Source organism: Carcharhinus amblyrhynchos, chromosome 10, assembly GCF_965287045.1.
Source record: "Carcharhinus amblyrhynchos chromosome 10, sCarAmb.v2.hapA, whole genome shotgun sequence".
In the NCBI taxonomy this organism is placed as follows: Eukaryota; Metazoa; Chordata; class Chondrichthyes; order Carcharhiniformes; family Carcharhinidae; genus Carcharhinus; species Carcharhinus amblyrhynchos.
In genome coordinates, this window is record NC_137333.1 from 60,299,604 (window position 1) to 60,320,108 (window position 20,505).

General features: G+C 42.5%; 1 protein-coding gene across 1 annotated transcript in view; it reads left to right on the forward strand.

Annotated features, from left to right (window-relative positions):
* The first annotated feature begins 5,925 nt into the window (after positions 1 to 5,925).
* LOC145349294 (interleukin-18 receptor accessory protein-like) overlaps positions 5,926 to 20,505 on the forward strand; it is a 41,939-nt gene continuing 27,359 nt past the window's right edge. The window contains exons 1-5 of the mRNA XM_080197801.1: positions 5,926 to 5,945; positions 7,637 to 7,737; positions 11,485 to 11,737; positions 14,530 to 14,707; positions 19,953 to 20,127. Coding sequence (XP_080053927.1) covers positions 5,926 to 5,945; positions 7,637 to 7,737; positions 11,485 to 11,737; positions 14,530 to 14,707; positions 19,953 to 20,127 — 727 coding nt within the window. The remainder of the gene's footprint in view (positions 5,946 to 7,636; positions 7,738 to 11,484; positions 11,738 to 14,529; positions 14,708 to 19,952; positions 20,128 to 20,505) is intronic.

Consider the following 20,505-nt stretch of genomic DNA (forward strand, 5'->3'; position numbering starts at 1 on the left):
AAACACGGTAAGAAGTCTCACAACACCAGGTTAAAGTCCAACCAGTTTATTTGATAGCAATTCCACAAGCTTTTGGAAATGCTGTTCTTTCATCAGGTGTAGGGAAGGCTCTGATCAGAGAAGGGCATATAAAGTCACATACAGTTAACTGTGTCCTTCTCTGATCAGAACCTTCCACACAACTGACGAAGGAACACTGGGATTACTATCAAATAAACTAGTTGGACTTTAACCTGGTGCTGTGAGACTTCGTACTGTCCTACAACTGAGCCAATTTTGAATCCACATTATCAAATTACCTGTACCCCATGTTCATTTACCTTCTTTGCAAGTATCCCATGTGGGACCTTGTCAAAGACTTTGCTGAAATCCACATAAACTACATCAAATGCACAATCCTTGTCTACACACCTGGTCACCTCCTCCAAAAATACAATCAAATGTGTTAGGCATGACCTCCCTCTGACAAAGCCATGCTAACTATCCCTGATTAAGCCTTGCCTCTCCAAGTGGAGATGGATGCTCTCCTTCAGAAGTTTCTCCAATAAAATCCAATAAAATTAAGAAGCTCAGAGTGGTGGACAGTTTTCAGTTGAATTTTTAGCGAAGACAAATGCAGACAATGGATAACTGGAGGCTGAATAGGAAGAGGCATGAATGGAAATCATGCCCAGTTATTGGGGTGAGTTGTTGGGTGTGAATTTCCAACCTTGCCACATCTGGCGCAGATTGTGCTGATCCCAGAAAATAGCGTGCAGGCCTAAAAGTCGATTTCGTACCTGGCACCAAACAGTCTACAATTGTCCCACTCCCTTTCTAGTGGTGTAAACTGGATCATACCCAGAAAGGCCACGAGCCTGATTAGCATATTTAAAGCAGTGTTTAAATATGCATAGCTGGTTCAACGCTGTGTTCTCCCAACTCCTGGAGCCTTCTGACCTTGGGACGCACTACAAGACGAGTAAGAATCACTACTAGTCTCCACTAACGGAGACTAGGCATGATGACTATACCAAGAGACTTAAAGGCCATTGAAGCCCTTGGTGATATAGCTGGGCAGTTCCATCAGGCAGTGCTCACCTAGCGCACTGGCAGTGCTTACTGGGCACCCCAGCAGCACCCACCCTGCATCCCCACAGTGGCAGTTGACCACTGCCAGTGTGCTGGGGCAATGCTGACAACGTGGGGCCTGAGGGGTCTATGATGGAGATGCTATACAGGAGAGACATGAAGGGGGCTTATGCAGTGAGTGTTGTGCTGGGGTGGAGCATGAAGGGGGACATGATGAGGGTATGTCAGAAATCATGAAGGGGACCGACTGGGTGGGCCCTGATGCTGATGATCGATGTCGGAGAGGGGGGTGGGGAAATATGCTGCTGATGAAGGGGGGGCACGCAATGTTTGTAGGGAGGGGTGGTCTCCCTGTCCACTATGAAATCGGGATGCCCTTCCAAAATGAAGCGCAAGTACCTTGCAGTCAGGCTCACCAGCATGTTTAGGCATCCTTACCAACCGCCACCCCCCCCACCACCGCCCCACATCCCCTCCTCCCACCCCTCATCCCCTACCACCCAGCCCACTCAGGACTCACTGTTCTCTCAAAAAATGATTGAGTATGGGACGATTGTGGTCTGGACTGCGCCTGACAGACTGATGCGGATCGCTCTTGTATTCTTGCCATTATGATACTTAAGGGAAATTCCGTCCATTATCTGTTATTGTTTTCTCTTCTGCTACCCTCATTTTCTACACATCACTTGTCACAGTGCTGAGGTATTACACCAGATCTGGCAAAATAACATCCTTGCCAAAAAGATTTCTTCACAATAAACATTTCTTGCTGGCTCCTCACACTGTATTGGGGAGCTAGGCACTGACTTGAATCCCACTGTTTGGATTACGTGGCAATTTGAAGATTATTTTCTGGCTCTCCCAGCCCACTAATAAGTTGTTCAAGGAGCTCAGCAGGAAGTTAATTGAGGACAAATGGGTTCCTGGCTCCTTCTCTCCCATGCTCTCACTTTATGCTAATTGGGGGCACTTATTTCTAGGTGTGCCCATAACAGACCTTGCTGCCTCCCAGAGGCAATTGAAAATTAAATGCACCATCTCTAACTTACCCTTTCCCTAAAAACCTTGGAAATTAATTCTTATTTTCTTCAGATTTTCCTTACTCTGCTACCTTTGGCCTTTTACAATTCATGCTTGGTGTCATTAAATTATGACTTTTGCACTTAACTTTTTTTTGTTCCATTCTTTCAACCAATGGTTCCCTGCACTGCGGGACCTGACCTCTCTCTGATGGTCATTCTTTTATTTGGATAAATGACTGATTTTTAAATGTGGAATGTAAATAATGGTGTGTAGTAATGATAAATTCATTCGCTGGAAATTTCTTCAGAGATTCCCCTATTTACCTTCTATAACTTTGGCAGATCAATAGAAATTTTGGTAGATTGAACCAGGGCAGAACTTATTCAGTTAATGGTTGGGCACTGGGGAGAGTTACAGAAAAAGAGATCTAGGGGTACATGTTCATAGCTCCTTGAAAGTGGAGTCACAGGTGGATAGGTGGTGAAGAAGGCATTCAGCATGCTTGGTTTCATCGATCAGAACATTGAATACAGGAGTTGGGACATCTTGGTGAAGTTGTACAAGGCATTGGTCAGCCCACACTTGGAATACTGTGTACAGTTCTGGTCACCCTATTATAGAAAGGATATTATTAAACTAGAAGGAGTGCAGAAAAGATTTACTAGGATGCTACCAGGACTTGATGGTTTGACTTATAAGGAGAGGCTAGATAGACTGGGACCTTTTTCTCTGGAGCGTAGAAGGCTGAGGGGTGATCTTATTGAAGTCTATAAAACAATGAGCGACACAGATCAATTTGATAGTCAATATCTTTTCCCAAAGCTAGGAGAGTCTAAAACGAGAGGGCATAGGTTTAAAATGAGAGAGGAGAGATACGAAAGTGTCCAGAAGGGCAATTTTTTCACACAGAGGGCGGTGAGTGTCTGGAACAAGCTGCCAGAGGTAATAGTAGAGGCGGGTACAATTTTGTTTTTTAAAAAGCATTTAGGCAGTTACATGGGTAAGATGGGTATAGAGGGATATGGGCCAAATGTGGGCAATTGGGATTAGCTTAGCAGTTTAAAAAAAGGTGGCATGGACAAGTTGGCCTGAATGGCCTGTTTCCATGCTGTAAATTTGTAAACCTCTAAGTAAAAGAATAGTTGGATGGGTAACCCTTAATAATGCACTCTTAGTTATAAATATGTAAATCTAACACAGGAAATTCTGAAAATGTCACTATCATCGCTGGAATTCTCCAAATTCTTCAGGCTCACAAATTAATCGCACCAGCAAAGGCAACTATATAATTATGCCCAATTTTATGCTCTCCCTACACCTCCCCTACCCAGTGACAACCTGTTATGGGGAAATGTAAAATTCTGCCCCAAATTATTGAGGCTGAAAGGCAGGCAATGAAAATGCTATATGTTTTAAAACTGTAGCTAATTATCTGACAATGGGGATCTTCTCACACCCTGCATGTGGTACATATTCCTTAACATCGAAGCTTATTTTTTCTTCTCAGTATTCACACTCTAATTTCAGTTATTGGGTTCCAATGCACCAAATAGAATATAAACTAAATTGAAAGTGTTTAAGAAGGACAGAAAGCATGGAGTTCCCAAGTTCTCACAAAACAAACCTCATTTTCTTCCAGAGCTTATGTTCCGTTGACTAAAAAATGAATGAAAAATAAATTTTAACATGCTATCTAAATGCTTCATTTTCTTTTTTTGTTGTTGTATCAAGAACACAAGAAATAGGAGCAGGCGTAGGCCACCAGGTCCTGCCCTGCTATGCAGTGCAATCATGGCTGATCTATGCCGGCCTCATCCCCTTTTCTGTGTCATTTCTCCATAGCCCTTTATTCTTTGAACTATCAAATATTTATCTATGTCCACTTTAATAACTTCTAATGATCCAGCTTCCACTACCCTTTGGGGCAGAGAATTCCAGAGATTCCCCACCCTCTGTGAAAAGAAATTTCTATGTATTTCAGTTTTAAAAGCATCTCACCATCTATCCTGTTACACTCCCTCAGGATCTTAAATGTTTGAATAAAGTCACACCTCACTCTTCTAAACTCCAAGAAATACAAACCCAGGCTACTAAGGGCACAGTCTTATGATTTTGTCCTGCCCAACTATTGGCGAGGTGGTACGATTGGGTGAGAAGCGAAAAATTAGAAATGTGCTCAGTTCCTTGCTTGCTTTGCTGGTGAAATTGGTTTCACACCCAGAAAGGTACTCACCAGACACCCTGGCACCATAACTGTGCCAGAGCTGTGTCAAGGTGGTGGGGCTTGAGTGAGAGCAGAGCTTATGTGGCTGGTGCTATGATAGGGAGAGGGATGTGATCTTGGCAGCAGTGGGAGAGAAAGGAGATCTCTGCAGGGATGGGTGGGAAGGGGAGAACTGTGCAGGGGTGGGAGGGAAAGGAGGAACAATGCAGAGGTGGGAGGGGATGGGGGCTCTGTGGGGGGGTGAGCGGGGAGGGAGGGAATTCTGCAGGGATGGCAATTTGGGAAGGAAGGAATTGTGCAGACAATGGCAATCAGCAGGGGAAAGGAGATAACCTGGCAATGAGCGTGATTGGCGTGAGTTGGTCCTGATGTCTGTGAATTTGAGGGGGTTGGGAGTGGGGGGGAGGAGACGGTGTGGGGGGTGGAGGGAAGATCCCAATGTCCATGGGGCAGTTGGGGGGGGGGGGGTGAGATCACTGGGAGACTGGGCCAACTGCGCAGTTGTGCCCCAAGAGCTCAGCAGCTGGCTTCCCCACAGTTTTTTCACACTGAGTGCCATAAGATTGTGAGTTGCAGCTTGCTGAAAAAACTGTTGCGGTTGTCTCCCATTTTCTCGCTTGTTCGGCTTTTTTTTCATATGATCATGCACTAAGTCTCTCTTGATAGGACAACCCTCATATCCCAGGAATTAGCCTAGTGAATCTTCTCTGGATTGCCACTAATATCCCCTTTTAGGTAAGGGGACCAAAACTGTATGCAGTATTCGAGGTGAGTGTGATGACTTCAGCCAGGCTAATGAGCTTGGTTTGCTAGAGTGTGAATTATATGATGGGTCTTAATTGATGGTTAAATCAGGGAGCTTCATGGTCCCTATTTAAAGCAGGTGTGTCAGATTCCCAGCCTGTATTTAGCAGGGAGCAATTGGAGAGCTGGTTGTGTATAGATGCATGGTATAAATAAACTAACTTGGTGAAGGGCCTTCTGCCTCGATGGAGTTATTACAGTGAGGCCTCACCAACACCTGGTAGAATTGCAACAAACCTCTTTATTTTTATATTCCAATCCCTTTGCAATAAAGGCCAAAATACTGTTTGCCTTCTTAACCACTTGTTGGGCCTGCCTGCAAGCTTATCTGCTGTATCAGCTGTAAACCAAAGCTATAAAACATTTTTGAGGCTTTCTTGTTCAGAATGTTCAGTTATCACAGGAAACAGTAACTCTATGGTCATAGATGTTGTATTTTTCTCTTTGGGTGTCATTTTACTGAAGAAAATCACAAGCATATTTTATTTTAATGCAGTAACAAATAAGGGAAGGATAGAACATGTTTTACTTGTATTGTTACTGATGGAAAAGGAAAGGAAGTTGAAAAATGTACATTTCACTGACTTAGAATACAATTATAGTGCTACTACTTAGGAAAGAAATTTGCATATCTAAAAGAGCAATGTTTTGTACAAACATTGGTTAATTCCCAGACTTGATGATACTGATGAACAGGAAACCACACACACACTATTTCAACCTTTGTGGTTCGGAGGCTTAAGGACAGTGTTCACGTCAAGGAAACAGACTTAGATGAAATTTTGAAACTGTGACTGCTTCAGATGGAAAAACAGCAGTTAAAGTAAGTATACTCCATATACTCCATATGAACATGATTAAAAGCTGTAGATATGGTTCTTTGGAAACAAAATGATTGACTGAACCTAGCAAAGCCTAAGGCCCACAGATATTTTTCACCGGTTAAGTTTAACTGTTAGCTGTGCCAATAAACTATCCATTGCTGCTGTTAAATTTAGAATTATGCTATTTACTGCTCTTAATACAATTAGTGGCTTACTTTTCTTGAATGCTGTACCATTTCAATAAAAGTCTAACACCAGATTAAAGATTTGAAGGGATACTGTCGTTCAAGTGTAAACTTACCCTTTAAATTAAAAGTTGCCATGAAGCTGATAAATTTTGCTCTGGCCCAGTGATGCTGAGGCCACAGCAAACTAAACTAAGAATTTGCCAAGCCTTCACTCAAGAGCAATGGCCTTGCCAGGTAATGTGAGTTAATAGTGCCAAGCAGATTACTATGTCTGGGAGCACCTTGGAATTTAAGGTTGGAATGTCAGGTACTGGTGTTATAAGAGAGGCTGCAAGCAATCTGTAAAGCGCCATGGTTTTACTTTTGAAGGTGAAAAACCCCTTTTGATAAAATGTCCTTCAAACAGATGAAGCAGACTCTGGGTTATCCTGTTGCATTGACAGTAACATCCAGGTAAAAGTGTCATTTTGACATTTTAGGGATGAAATTGGCCTTTGACATGTCTGAAAAGAACAATCACAAATTGACAGCTGGTTTTATTATCCCACTTGACTGTTTTTTCTTTATTGTAAAATGAGTCAAATTCCTGTTTTTGTTAACTTTAAACAAAGAAACAAAGGTTAGAAATGATGCAACTAAAAACAATCTCATGACCAAGAGTCAGGATCCATTAAAATGACATTTTTGTGTGGAACTTTCTTTCTGTGACATACTTGATGAGCCATTTGGAAATTAGAGGTTTTTTAAAAATTTCCACAGTCCCTTGTTTATTGTTACAATTAACAGTTCCCCTTGAGGTTTGGAGGATTTTGCAATCATTCATTGCAAAAATTACAGTTTGCATTTCAACGACTCTGGGTTGGTTCCAAGTGTTTCATAATCTTGGTGAAATCTGCCTCACGAGTTACAAGCTCCTGACTGTTTTTATGGAAGTAACATATTCAATAGAAACTGGTATTGAGATCTACTGCATTCTTGGTGTTTGATTCAGTGTCACTAGCTTCCTCCATGTGGGTGAGGTCTAAATTATAAATCATAAATAAAAGAATTGTCACTAATAAATTCAATAGAGAGCTGTCTTTGTTCAGAGGGTGGTTAGATTATGGAACATAGTGCCACAAAGAATGATTGAGGTAAATAGTGTAGATGCATGTTAGGGAAGTTAGATTAGCAAGTGAGGAAGAAAAAGAAGGATATGTTAATATGGTTAGATGAAGATGAATCAGAGGAGGCTTTTGTGGAGCACAGATTAATTGGGTTGAATGATTTGTTCCTTTGCTGTAAACTGATGCTACCCCTATGCATTGATTCTGAATTATGCATACTGTAGGTTGGTAGATTGTAGAAAGCTCCTTGTAGTTGAAATCCGTAAAAGGTTGTCTTATCAATGGAGAAAAATGCATCATACTTTGTAGTGTCTTAAGTGTACTATTCTATCTAATATATCATACATGCACCAGTTTTACCTTTTACCTGCTCAACTGCTTTTGTCCAAACTACAGGATGATTCAGAATTTTTGGATCCTCTTTTTTATATTCACCACACCTGAATTAATGAGTGGAAACCTTGTTACACATCCTTCGGATTCTTCAAATTATCCAGGTTAGATGTCATTATTATTTATTTAACTCCTCAAACACTCATAAATAATGATAGAAATTACATATATGTACTCCTAGTTTGGGGTCCTGACCATCAAGTGAATGTTCAAGCATACAGGTTCAATTCCCTGAGAAAATGTCAGCCAGGGTTTCTTCTCCAGATTGCTATACAATGCCCCCATCAGAAAGTGCACATTTGTGGAATTCAGGTACAGACATGATTGGAATATTGTGATTCCTTTGATTGAACCATTGAATCTCTACAGTGTTGCAGGAGGCCATTCAGCCCTCATGTTGGCACCAACTCTGCATAAAAGCATTTTACTCAAGGCCACATCCCCCATCCTACCTTTTCCCCATAACTCTGTGCATTTACCATGGATAATCAACCTAACCTGCACATCTTTGGACTATGGGAGGAAACCAGAGCACCCGGAGGAAAACCACACAGACATGAGGAGAATATGCAAACTCCATACACACAGTGACCCAAGGCCAAAATTGAACCCAGAACATTGGTAATGTGAGGCAGCAGTCCTAACCATTCGTGCCATCATGTATTATTATGCTCACTGGTATCTCAACTTTCAAGGGAATTGGAAATGGGTAATGGCTTGCTAGCTTATGATGTTCTTGTCTCGTGACAGAATTTTTAAAAATCTAGACTTTGTTTAAGGATGGAGGTTGTCAGTGTTTAAGGTAGTAAAGTAAATTAATCTTGGAAGGATTCTGGATGGAAGGCTGACATCTTCTACTGCCAGAAGATATTCTCTGAAGTTTTTGATTTGATGTGATTTACTATTATCACATGTTTTAGTTTACAGTGAAAAGTATTAGTTCTTGCACACTAGACAGACAGAACATACCATACATAGAGAAGGAAAGGAAAGAGTGCAGAATGCAGTGTTACAGTTGTAGCTAGGGTGTACAGAAAGATCAGCTTAATGTAAGGTAGGTCCATTCAAAAGTCTGATGGCAGCAAGGAAGAAACTGTTCGTGAATCAACTATGTACGTTTTTTCCGACAGAAGAATGTGGAAGACAGTATGTCTGGGGTACATGGGGTTCTTAATTATGCAGGCAGATTTTCCAAGGCAGTAGGAAGTGTAGACAGTATCAATGGGTGGAAGGCTGGTTTAAGTGATGGACTGGGTTTCGTTCACAACTCTTTGTAGTTTCTTGTAGTCTTGAACAGAGCAGGAGTCATACCAAGCTGTGATACAACCAGAAAGAATGCTTTTCTATGGTGCATCTGTAAAAGTTGGTGAGAGTCGTAGCACACATGCCAAATTTCCTCAGTCTTCTGAGAAAGTAGAGGCATTAGTGGGCTTTCTTAACTGTAGCATTGACATGAAAGGACCAGGACAGGTGGTTGATGATTTGGACACCTAAAAACCTGAAGCTCTTGACTATTTCTACTTTGTACCCATTGATGTAGACAAGGATATGTCCTCAACTATGCTTCCTGAAGTCAATGATAATCTCCTTTGTTTTGTTAACAGTGAGGAAGAGATTATTGTCATCGTACCAGTTCACCAGATTCTCTATCTCTTTCACGCACTCTGTCTTGTCATTGTTTGAGATTTGACCCACTACAGTGGTGTCATCAGCAAACTTGAAAATGGACTTGGAGGGGAATTTGCCCACACAGTCATAGGTGCATAAGAGTAGTAAGTGGCTGAGGACACAGCCTTGTGGGGCACTGGTGTTGAGGATGATTGTGGAGGAGGTGTTGTTTCCTATCCTTACTGATTGCGGTCTGCGGGTTAGGAAGTTCAGGATCTAGTCGCAGAGGGAGGAACAGAGCCTCGGGCTACAGAGTTTGGAGATGAGTTTCATAGGAATGATGATGTTGAAGGCTGTGCTGTAATCGATAAATAGGAGTATGACATAAGTGTTCTTGTTATCTAGGTGTTCCAGGGTGAACAGTGTGAACAGAGTATCCTTTTAACGATCATTTAATGATCTATACCAATTTACCGGTGTTGGGATGGACCTCTCTTGCACATGTGAGGAGATGGCCAGCTTCAATAAGGTGACTTCCCGTAGGGAGGTAGTTGTGGGGAGGGAAGGGGCCCTTCCTTTCTGGGTGCTTGATGGCATACGTAGGGGCTCCCAATGCCAATGGGCACCCACATGATTCCATTGGCAGTGCTGGAGCGTTCACTCCTCCAATTGCTGGGGCCTGCCTGCCTGACTCAGTGCAATAAAAAAATACTTTCTAGATCTTCAGCCTTCTCCCTGCAGCCTTAGGGCCGTCAGCTCAGAGCGATAGGCCGCAATCCATAATCTGATGATGGTTCCGGTGATAGGCTCTTAATTGGCTATGCTGGTAAAATAGCTTCTTCAGCCCCATTGCCTGCCAGTGTCCATGGCATTCCGACATCGGGGACTTCATTCTTGTTTGAAAACTTCCAGCCAATGGACAGGGATTTAATAGACTGGAGCCAATTTTCATCTTACCAAACTAGTGTCTCACGATGGTAACAAACTCAAAATGATGTTGGTCGACTTATTGACTCAGCAGCGCCAAAGATTCGGTTGCTGCACATTTAAATGGTCTTCCACATTGCCTGTTTTAATTGTTCCACTATTGGTGGCCATTCCTTTAGTTGCTTCCGCCCTATACTCTGGAATTTTCTCCCAAAACTTGTCTACTCTTTCCTCCTTTAAGGCATTTTTTAAACTTGCCCTTTTGACCAAGTTGGCCTAATATTTCCTTATGTGCCTCAGTGTCAAAGTTTAATTGTTAAAGGTGCATCCTAAATGCAAGTTATTGTTATGAATGTACTATGCTTCTACTTTACAATAATAGACTGATGTTAAGTTCACGGAATGATAGACTCCTAGGATGGCTTCAGCACAGGAAGCGGTGATTCAGGCCCTCGAGTCCATGCCAACTGTCTGCAAGAGCAGTAAAGCTAATCCATTATCCTCCATTTTCCCTGCAACTCTGCAATTTGTTTTATTTTCAGGTCATTATCCAATTCTCTTTTGAAAGATATCCACTACATGGACACAAAATTTGCATGCTCTGTTATATAAGGGTGCTTACTGGATAGACGCTGAGAGGTTGTTTCACCTTGTAGGAGAGTCTAGGATCAGAGGGCACAATCTTAGAGTTATGGGTTGATCATTTAAGACAGAAAAGAAGGGGAACCTTTTCTCTCAAAGGGTAGTGAATCTGTAGAATTCTTTACCACAGAGGGCTGGAGAAGTTGGGTCCTTAAGTATGTTTGAGGCTGAGATAGACAGATTTTTAATCAATAAGGGAATCAAGGGTTATGAACATAAGGCAAGAAAATGGAGTTGAAAATAATCATAACAGATCAGTCACGGTCTAATTGAATGGTGGAGCAAACTTGCTGGGCCAAATGGCTCCGGTATCTTATGGTCTTACAGTTTTGCTTATTGTTTCTGGAGAATATCTGGACCAAAGAGGTGATATTTGTCCTGGAGTGTGTGCCTGAGAAGAACATGCAGGGTGCAGTCAGTGAAACAGAATTCATGAATTTGCCACACAACAATATTATAAAATCCACTGCTGAATTTGTGATCTTGTTATTGTTTCTATTGAATAAAATGACTACGCTGAAAGTGCCAAAGGATACAGAAATATTTCCACAAAGCTCACGTCTTGTTGTGTATCCTTATTAAATGTTTATATTTCCACACAATTCAATGGAATGATTGTTTTATGTGTATGACTTCCTTCGAAAAGGAAATCATCAATGTTATTTTTCATGCAGGTTGTTTCAACAAAGCAGTAGAGAGGTATTATTATGCATTTGCCAGAGACCCTTTTGAATTGGCATGTGACCCAGATAACCTGACTAATGATACCTGCATGTCCAATGCAAATGATTCATTATGGTACAGACAAGATAAGGAAGGAGATTCTAAAGTAAATGGCTGGAATGAACTTATCAATCAGACAGGAAGGAACTTCTCATTCACGTCAATCAGCACTGCTGATACCGGCACTTATCTCTGTTTTCTCAGGTATGGGAATTAATCTTAAAGTTCAAATATTCAACCCATGGATATTCACCAATTGATATATTACGTTTTGACTTTAACAGCCGATGGTTCTATTTTCCAAACTGACAACAGGGGTCAAACAGCGGGAAGCTTCTTCAGTGAAATAGAGAGGCTGAAGTAGCATTAATCAGTGAAACTGAAGAGGTCCAGCCATGGCCAGATCAGAAGCTGCTACAGCACTCCTCAGAGAGTGCTTTCACTGCTTGACTGGTGACTGCCAATTTCCATGTTCATGGGTTTGTACTTCATTCACCTTAACTGCATTTCCCCACTGTCCCGTACTTTCACCATTGCATTGGGGCAGCTTCTGTAGCTCTGCATTGCACGCAACAGGGCAAAGGCAATGGACAAATAAATCCACCTCCAAGGAGTGAGACCAACTCATCAGCACACTATGGTCTACAGGCAATTGATCAAGTCTTGTGACATGTCAATGCCTCAGATAGCTCAGGCTCTTGTGCAAGTCTTTTTGACATCTGCAGCCTTCTGAAATAAGACTTCCTTCCCAGCTGGTGGGTGTGTGCTGCAAGTGACCTACAAGCTGACTACTACTGGAGTATAACACCTGACCAGGTCTCCAACTCTCCCCAAAGTTGTGCCCTCTCTTGTTCCTGCAAGAAGAGAAAGCAGCAAATGTATGGAATAGGTTTTGTGATGAGGTGGGAAGGACATTTATGGCTGTGACTGTGAGAGATGGATGCAAGATGGCACAAAGGTGAGTATTGGTTGATCAAATGTAATCTGAGGAGACCCCTTGAGAAAGAGGAGTGAATGGAGCTGCAAGGTGTATTAGTCAGAAAAGCTTTGATCAGGAGAATACTGAGAAAGTCAGAACATTGTGCCACTCACTTCACACATTCTACTGGGATCCTGGATCCTCGTGATGCTCCATGATGAAAGGAGCCCACTCCAACTGCTGATTTCATGGAATCATAGAATTTCTACAGGGCAAAAGGAGGCCATTCAGCCCATTGAGCCATCATCGACAACAATCCTGCTCAGGGTCTACCCTGCCTCATGCCCATAACCCCATACATTTGCCCTGCCAATCTCCCTAACACTAAGGGCCAATCAACCTAGCCTGCATTTCTTTGGAGCATGGGAGGAAACCAGGACACCTGGAGGAAACCCATGCAAGCAGGGGGAAAACATACAAATTCCACACAGACAGGCACCTAAGGCTGGAATTGAACCTGGGTCCTGCAGCTGTGATGCAGCAGTGCTAATCACGGTGCCACTGTTGACTGCTTCCATGCATATCTGCTTGGTTTGAGAAGTTGTCCTCTTCTTCCTGTCCTTAGGAGAGTCCCTGCAGCAATACTTCCAGGTAAGAGTCAGAGACTCGGGAGGCAGCCTTCTCAGTTCTCTTCTCTGTTAACGCAGTATCAGGAATGCATGTCAAGTTGAGCTTCCCTGAGCCCCACTGGAATCCCTTTAATTAGAAACCTTTCCTTTGACAAATTTGGCACATCATCTTGCCTGACCTCTTAATGTCGATTATTCGCTAAATGTGTTCCACAGGAATGCAATATCCACTGCAACGTTAATAATGAGTCAGGCAGTCTGATCCATTGGTGAATTCTAAAGCACTAAAACTGTCAGTGAGAGCTGGGATCCTTCACACTTTGCTCAGGATAATTGCACAAACTAGTATCATCGCTGGTAGGTTGGCTGTGGTTGGGAACACAGTAAAAAGTCTGACAACACCAGGTTTTAGTCCAACCGATTTATTTGATAATAGACTCACAAGCTTTCGAGGTTTCCCTCTTCGTCAGGTGAATGGAGAGTTCTGGCCTCAGACAGAGCATATAAAGCACAGACAGTTTAGAGATTACTGATTAGAATGCGAATCCTTACACCTAACCTGCTGTTCAAGACCTGAAGTGGCTGATAATGTGAGTGGAAGGAGCACTGATCACAGGTTAAAGAGATGTGTATTGTCTCCAGACAGTACAGTAAGTGAGGTTTTGCAAACCCAGGCAAGTCATGGGGGTTACAGATGTCGCACTATCTGTAACCCCCGTGACTTGCCTGGGTTTGCAAAACCTCACTTACTGTACTGTCTGGAGACAATACACATCTCTTTAATCTGTGATCAGTGCTCCTACCACTCACATTGTCAGCCACTTCAGGTCTTGAACAGCAGGTTAGGTGTAAGGATTCGCATTCTAATCAGTAATCTCTAAACTGTCTGTGCTTTATATGCTCTGTCTGAGGCCAGAACTCTCCATTCACCTGATGAAGAGGGAAACCTCGAAAGCTTGTGAGTCTATTATCAAATAAATCGGTTGGACTAAAACCTGGTGTTGTCAGACTTTTTACTGTGTTTACGCCAGTCCAACGCTGGCATACCCACATTGTGGTTGGGAAGCCATAGGATCTCAGGTAAGCTGTGCATTCTATTCTGGTTACAGTCCAATAGCAAGTCTGTGCATTCTCGAGGGTCACTGAACCTTGTCTCTTAACCTGCACCCAGTTTTTCAGGGTTTAGGAAGGTAGGGTATACTCCAAAGAAGAACGTTCTCCATTAATCAGCAGTTGGGCAGTCTATATTGAGGACAATCTGATTCCTCAGCAGTTTGATTTGAGAACTCTCATGTACACTGATGTGTTCTACATGTGTCAGACATTCAAATGAGTGAACAAATGGTGAAAAAAATAACTTGTTAATATTAATTCAGAAACTAAAAAAAACCAATGGACTGCATAAAGCTTTGTCTCTTTGCTTAAATTTATTTATGTTTAATCAACAGAAATACACGCCTTTGTCTTAAGGTTTTTATATTAGTTGTACAGACGCAGAACAAACCAAGCTGTCAAGATGCAGGAAATTGTGATGTTTTCATAATTCGGAGTACTGCAGATATAATATCATGTCCAGGAATTCAACATTTCAATGTTTCAGCAAGCTTCCCTGTAAAATGGTACAAGGTCAGTTGTTTGCACTCGGAATATGTGAAAAATGTAATGTTTTCCAATTATAGGTGTGGGATGTTTGGCAGATAAATTCAGAAGTTGGGGACAGGCATTCAGAGAAATTTAACACTCAAGACCAATCAAAGTTAAAAATGTGATGTTTGGAACACTGACAAGAAAATAGAATGGAAATTGAGGACCTGATTTTACCGTTTTGATTCTAAGTGCTGAATCTGGGCGTGATTCAGATCTGACTTGAAAACCTGTTCTCAGGTGCCCCCATATGCACTTAGCTTGAAAAAAAAATCACGAGTCTGAATTGCGCTGTGGGCAGGGCTTATCGTGCCTGAAATGATCAGAGCTTTGAACTGGGCATATGCAGTGAGAAAAAGAAATTGAAAAATGCACCCCTGTCACATCGCTCCCAGGCTGCAAAAAACGGATAAAGCGGCCCACGAGTGATAGCCCCCACAGACATTGCCCCACCCCCACAATATAACTGTCCCCCTTATCCATCCATCCACCCTCCCTGCTACCCAGATTGATTGTGACCCCCTGCCCCCCTTCACCCCCACCAATCGCCTGCAGGGTGGCAGCGGTCTCCCCTGTGCCACCACCCCCCCCCCCCCCCCCCCCCCGCCCCCAACACACACCCCCAGCACTGCCAGACAACAATCTGTCCTCCCTCTGTCTTTGCTCCCCCGCCAGAGAGCGATCTGGCCTCCCTCCTCACCCCCCCACCAGAAAATGATTGGGCCTCCCTTCTCCCACATTCTCCTCACCAGAAAATGATTTGGCCCGCCCCCCCCCCCCCTCCCCACCTCCACCACTGATCTGAGTCAGAGAGCCATTAGAAGGTCTGAAGGTACCTCTTCAGAAGCTGGAGTGCCTGAAACAGACCTTTGCTGAGCAGGTCTGTTTCACGCAGGATCTGGATGCACAAACATGGTAGTAAAGAGGGAAATGCTGATAAAGTTGAGGGGGCAGCGCACTAAGTCAATATAAATGCATGCAAATGCATTTAAACCACCGCTGTGCCTGTTTCGGGTTTGAATCAAAGTGTGGCCATTTTCGGGCCTTGGCAAAGTGGGTATCTGCACGGGCGCAAGCGCAGATTGCAATTAATGGCCTCACACTCGGCTTTACCAAGTTTCCACACTCGTTTTCAGACGTGACACAATGGTAAAATCGGGCCCTGAAAGTATCACAAGGGCCATCAGCCACATTCCTACACTCTGCACCTTTGTTCTGCCATTTCCGCATTCCACCTCTTAATGGATGCTCTTAACACCATTCCTATCCTTCATCATCACCATTTACATTTCCTTGTCCATGCTATTCCTATCAATTAAAGCTCCCACTGTCCCACCCCATTACTCTCATCCTATTTTCTTTATCTTTAGCTCTGACAATGGGTCATCCAGACTCGAAACATTGGTTTTATTCTGTCTCCTCAGATGCTGTCAGACCGTCTGAGATTTTCCAGCATGTTTTGTTTTTGTTAGAAGTGTACGTTTAACACCAATTGCTGAAAGTAATGTAGGAAATTTAAAACAGGATGCTAGTTGTTGATTTATTTTGCAAAAGAAGATCTATGATATTAAATAATCTCAGCTTGGTTAAAAATGCAGCAGTATAATTGACTTTTCCAGATTAAAGAATAGAAAAGGATTCAAGTTTATACCATAACTTCTACTGAAGAGCACTAAGATCAGGATCTGTTGTGATGGTTGAAAAACCTGGCACATTCACTGCCAGGGTTGCACTATTTATTTGGAGTGCACTAGATGGCTGAGGAATTACATTCAATTTGCCTTCCTGAGTGGAGGGAGAAATGCTAGACAGAAAACATGGGCAGGATTATGAGGTTTGTGTCAGTACCCCAATTTCAGGATCAAGTCATGACCCTAACATTGTAGGGAACAGTGAATCATCTGACAGCGATTTTCACTGAATTGACCAGTTAATGGCCAGGGGGTTAGCTCGCCATACAATTAAGGATGGTACTTAGAGCCTTGAAGGAAGAAACCTCTTCCTGCCACTGCAGATAAGGAGGAGAGATCATCAAGTGCCCTCTTAGCAGATATCAAAATCTTGTTTAAAAAAATGGTCACAGCTGCTAAGCAACGACTCTGAACCCTGTCTTTCTGCAGGCAGTTAATAAATTCTACTGCTGTTTCTGTTGGAAATTACAGGAGTTGGCAGTTGAAAATCAAAGAAACTTCCCCATTTGCGCTTGTTGAAGTCCACCTAGCTTCATTTCTGAATAGGTTTAAATGGTGGCCTTTGAATTGCTACATTGTTAATGGCGTGAGATAGAGCTTAAGTACAAATTACTGGAAGGTCAATATTAGGCTGAAGGTAGCAAAACGAATGGAGGAATCAAAATGATTGTTTGGGAATTAATATCATGGAGAGACAGAATTTGTGGTGCTTCACGCTGTGGAAAGTTTCAGGCCATTCAGCATCTGAGTCGACAACTAGACTCCAATGCTTGCCCCCACCCTGATTGCTGACTGACACACCCAGTCCCTGATCGTTTGTCTGTTCTCAACTCCTTCATTTGCTCTTTCTGTTTGCTGCTTCAAACTGGCTGGAACCAGCCCTGTTCCTTGTTTGTGCTCCAACTCCCTGCTCAGGCCATCCATCTGGCTGGCTCCCTGCTTGGAGACTGCAGCATGTTAGTTAACTTCACATTCCTAGTCTTGCTGTGTTTTTTGTTCACATCCTGCCTTCCTCCACATCCTTCCTGCCTTCCAGCCAAGACTGGGGCCATTGTTTCAGTAACCAATCCAATTATTGCAGAACAAAAAAGATCAAAAGTAAATGTTTATTGTAATGAGCTGTTCTGAGAGTGTTCCTGTTGATTAATTATGTAAATCACAATGAACAATTCTGCCGTATGAGTTTGGACAGCATGCTTAATCAAGGTAACATCCTCTATTTGTGACCTTTTACACTTTTCAAAGAAAATCTTCATATGGAAATTTAAGATTTACACAGGATTTAAGCCCACAAAATTCATGGAAGTTCCAGCATAATGGTTGTTTATTCTCTTGGCATCAAACCTATAAACACATTCATGTAAAAGCTTATTTTAAAGAAAGAAACATTTTTACAAAGGACAATGTTTATTCATTATTCTAAACCTTAGGAAAGCCGTTGAGAGCTCATGCCTGACCCAAAGAGTTCTGATAAAGGGACATCAAGACTCGAAATGTTGGCTCTACTCTCTCTCCACAGACACTGTTTGACCTGCTGAAATTTTCCAGCATTTTTCTGTTTCTCCCAAAGAGTTCCACGTTATCCCACCAATTTCCTTTTTAACCTGTCAGAGAGTTGTGAATGTGAAGAATGGTAGCTTTGATTAAAGAATCCAACTCTCCCAAGTTGCAAGTGGCAGGGTGAATGTGCTTCACCTTCAAGGTTTGGCAGCTCTGTCGAAAATCTCATGGCCTATTCAGCCACACCAATGGGACCATTCTGCACAATCAATTTGGTCCTGTCCTGTCGCAGCAGGAATCTTCTTTCCTGCAGCCACAGTGGCCCTGCAGTCTCCAACCATGCAGCAGCCAACTTCTTGTTGGCCCTGCTGCCTCTCTCTTTCTCCTCAGCCCACATTCAGAGCTCCTGGCTTGGCCTCTTGAAAATGCTGCTCCTTCAATCGAAGGACCCAAAAGAATTGATCAGTTCCTCTCCCTGATGCTGTCCCACACCATCAGCACTGGCTGGCTGCGAGCCGATGGACCATTGCCATAGCAGCCATGGGGCCCAGTGCAAGTCACAGAATTGTTATGGTGAAGAAGAAGGCCATTTGGCCCTTTGTGTCTGCACTGGCTGGTCCAAACAAGCACTATCTTTACTGTCATTCCTCTGCCTTTTCTCCGTTCACTTATACAATGTTTCTATTGAAGTAATTATCTAATGCCCTCTTGAACGCCTTAGTCGAACCTGTCTCCAACACCCATCCAGGCAGGGCAATCCAGATCTCAACCACTCATTGTATGAAAACAGTTTTTCTCATATCACATTTGCTTCTTTTGCAAATCATTTTAAATTTGTGCCCGCTCATTCTTGATATTTTTAATGAACGGGAACAGTTTCTCCCTATCTACTCTGTCCAGCCCTTCAAGATTTTGAACATCTCAATCCAATCTCCTCTTAGCCTTCCTCTCTCCGAGGAGAACAGTCCCAACCTCTTCTGAAGTTTCTCATCTCTGGAATTATTTTTGTAAACGTCTTCTGCACTCTCTCCAATGCAGTTCACATCCTTTCTATAATGTGGTGCCCAGAACTGTACACAGTATTCCAGCTGAGGCCTAATTAGTGTCTTGTATAAATTCAGCATACTTTTTTTGGTTTTGTACTCTATGCCCTGTTAATAAAGCCCAAAATACTATGGGTGGGATTTTCCAGCCGCCGTGGCCCTGAAACTGGAAAATCCCGCCAGAGATCAACGGACCTTTCCATGGTCTGCCCCTAGCCCACTATGATTCCAATGGTGGGCAGAATGGAAAAATTCGCCCCTCAATCAACTGCTCTCTCCACCTGTCCTGGCACTTTCAATGATCTAAGCAAATATACAGCCAAGTCCCCCTGCTCCTGCACCCCTTTAAGAATTTCACCAAAATTCATCAAATGCATCATCTCACACTTCTCTGCATTGAACTTCATCTGCTACTTATCTGCCTACATCACCAACTTGTCTAAGTCTTTTTGAAGTTCTACACTCCTCACAATTTATAATATTTCCAGGTTTTGTGTTATCTGCAAATTTTGAAATTGTCCTCTGCGCATCAAGAGCTAGATCGTTTACATATCAGGGAAAGCATGGGTATCTATACCGACCTCTGGGGAACAGCATTACAAACCTTTTTCCAGTCCAATAACATATCCATTGACTGTTGCTCTCCGCTTCCTGTTTTGTATCCACTTTGTTGCTGTCCCTTTTATTTCATGAGGCATAACTTTCCTCAAGTCTGTTGTGGGGCACTATGATGATGCATCCATTAGATTAAAACAATGCCTGTACTTTACAAGTAGTTAATAGCCACAAAGCACTTTGGAATGTCCTGTGAGGTGCTAAAAGATGCTATATTAATGTAAGTTTTTTCTTCTTTCTTCCCCACAGTTAAAAGGACAGTAACATGTGGCACATATCCAATTTCTTTACAGAATAGTAATGATAACCGCAAAATAATATATTAAAATCTATTAATGTAGCTTCCTGGAATTTACTATTGGCTTTGATTTCCTTCAGAATAAGAAAATATTTGAAGAATATATTGAGCGACCTTCTCTCAAGATCAAAGATGGTCAAATCCATTTAAACAAAATATATGATTTGGATTCTGGCAATTACACATGTATCTTTAAATTCATTGAAAATAATATCACATGGATTGTGAAAAGAACATTTATGGTGACAGTTGTGGGTAAGTGAAAATGTACCATTAATCTTGATTTAGTATGTACTTTTTCTGAAGAAGTTTTACTACAACTACCAGTTCAAGAACTCAGGTTCTATACTCATCACCTGTACTCACACACTCATGAACAGAAACTACAGGCAGGGATTCTTGGACAGGTGTGTTTCTTGCCCTGCCTCCCAGAGAATTGGTGCGGACCCATCCCACCTGATACCAACAGCTCCACAACTATTTAACGTTCAATAATTTACTTAAAACAAGTCTTCTGCCCCCGTCTTGGGAGGAAGTGCCTCTTTAGAGTCTGCCAGCCAGTTAGATGACGAAAAGTTCTGTCTTTGAACAGTTGTGCTGGTTTTGAGCAGAGGCCAGTTCAGGGACTACAGC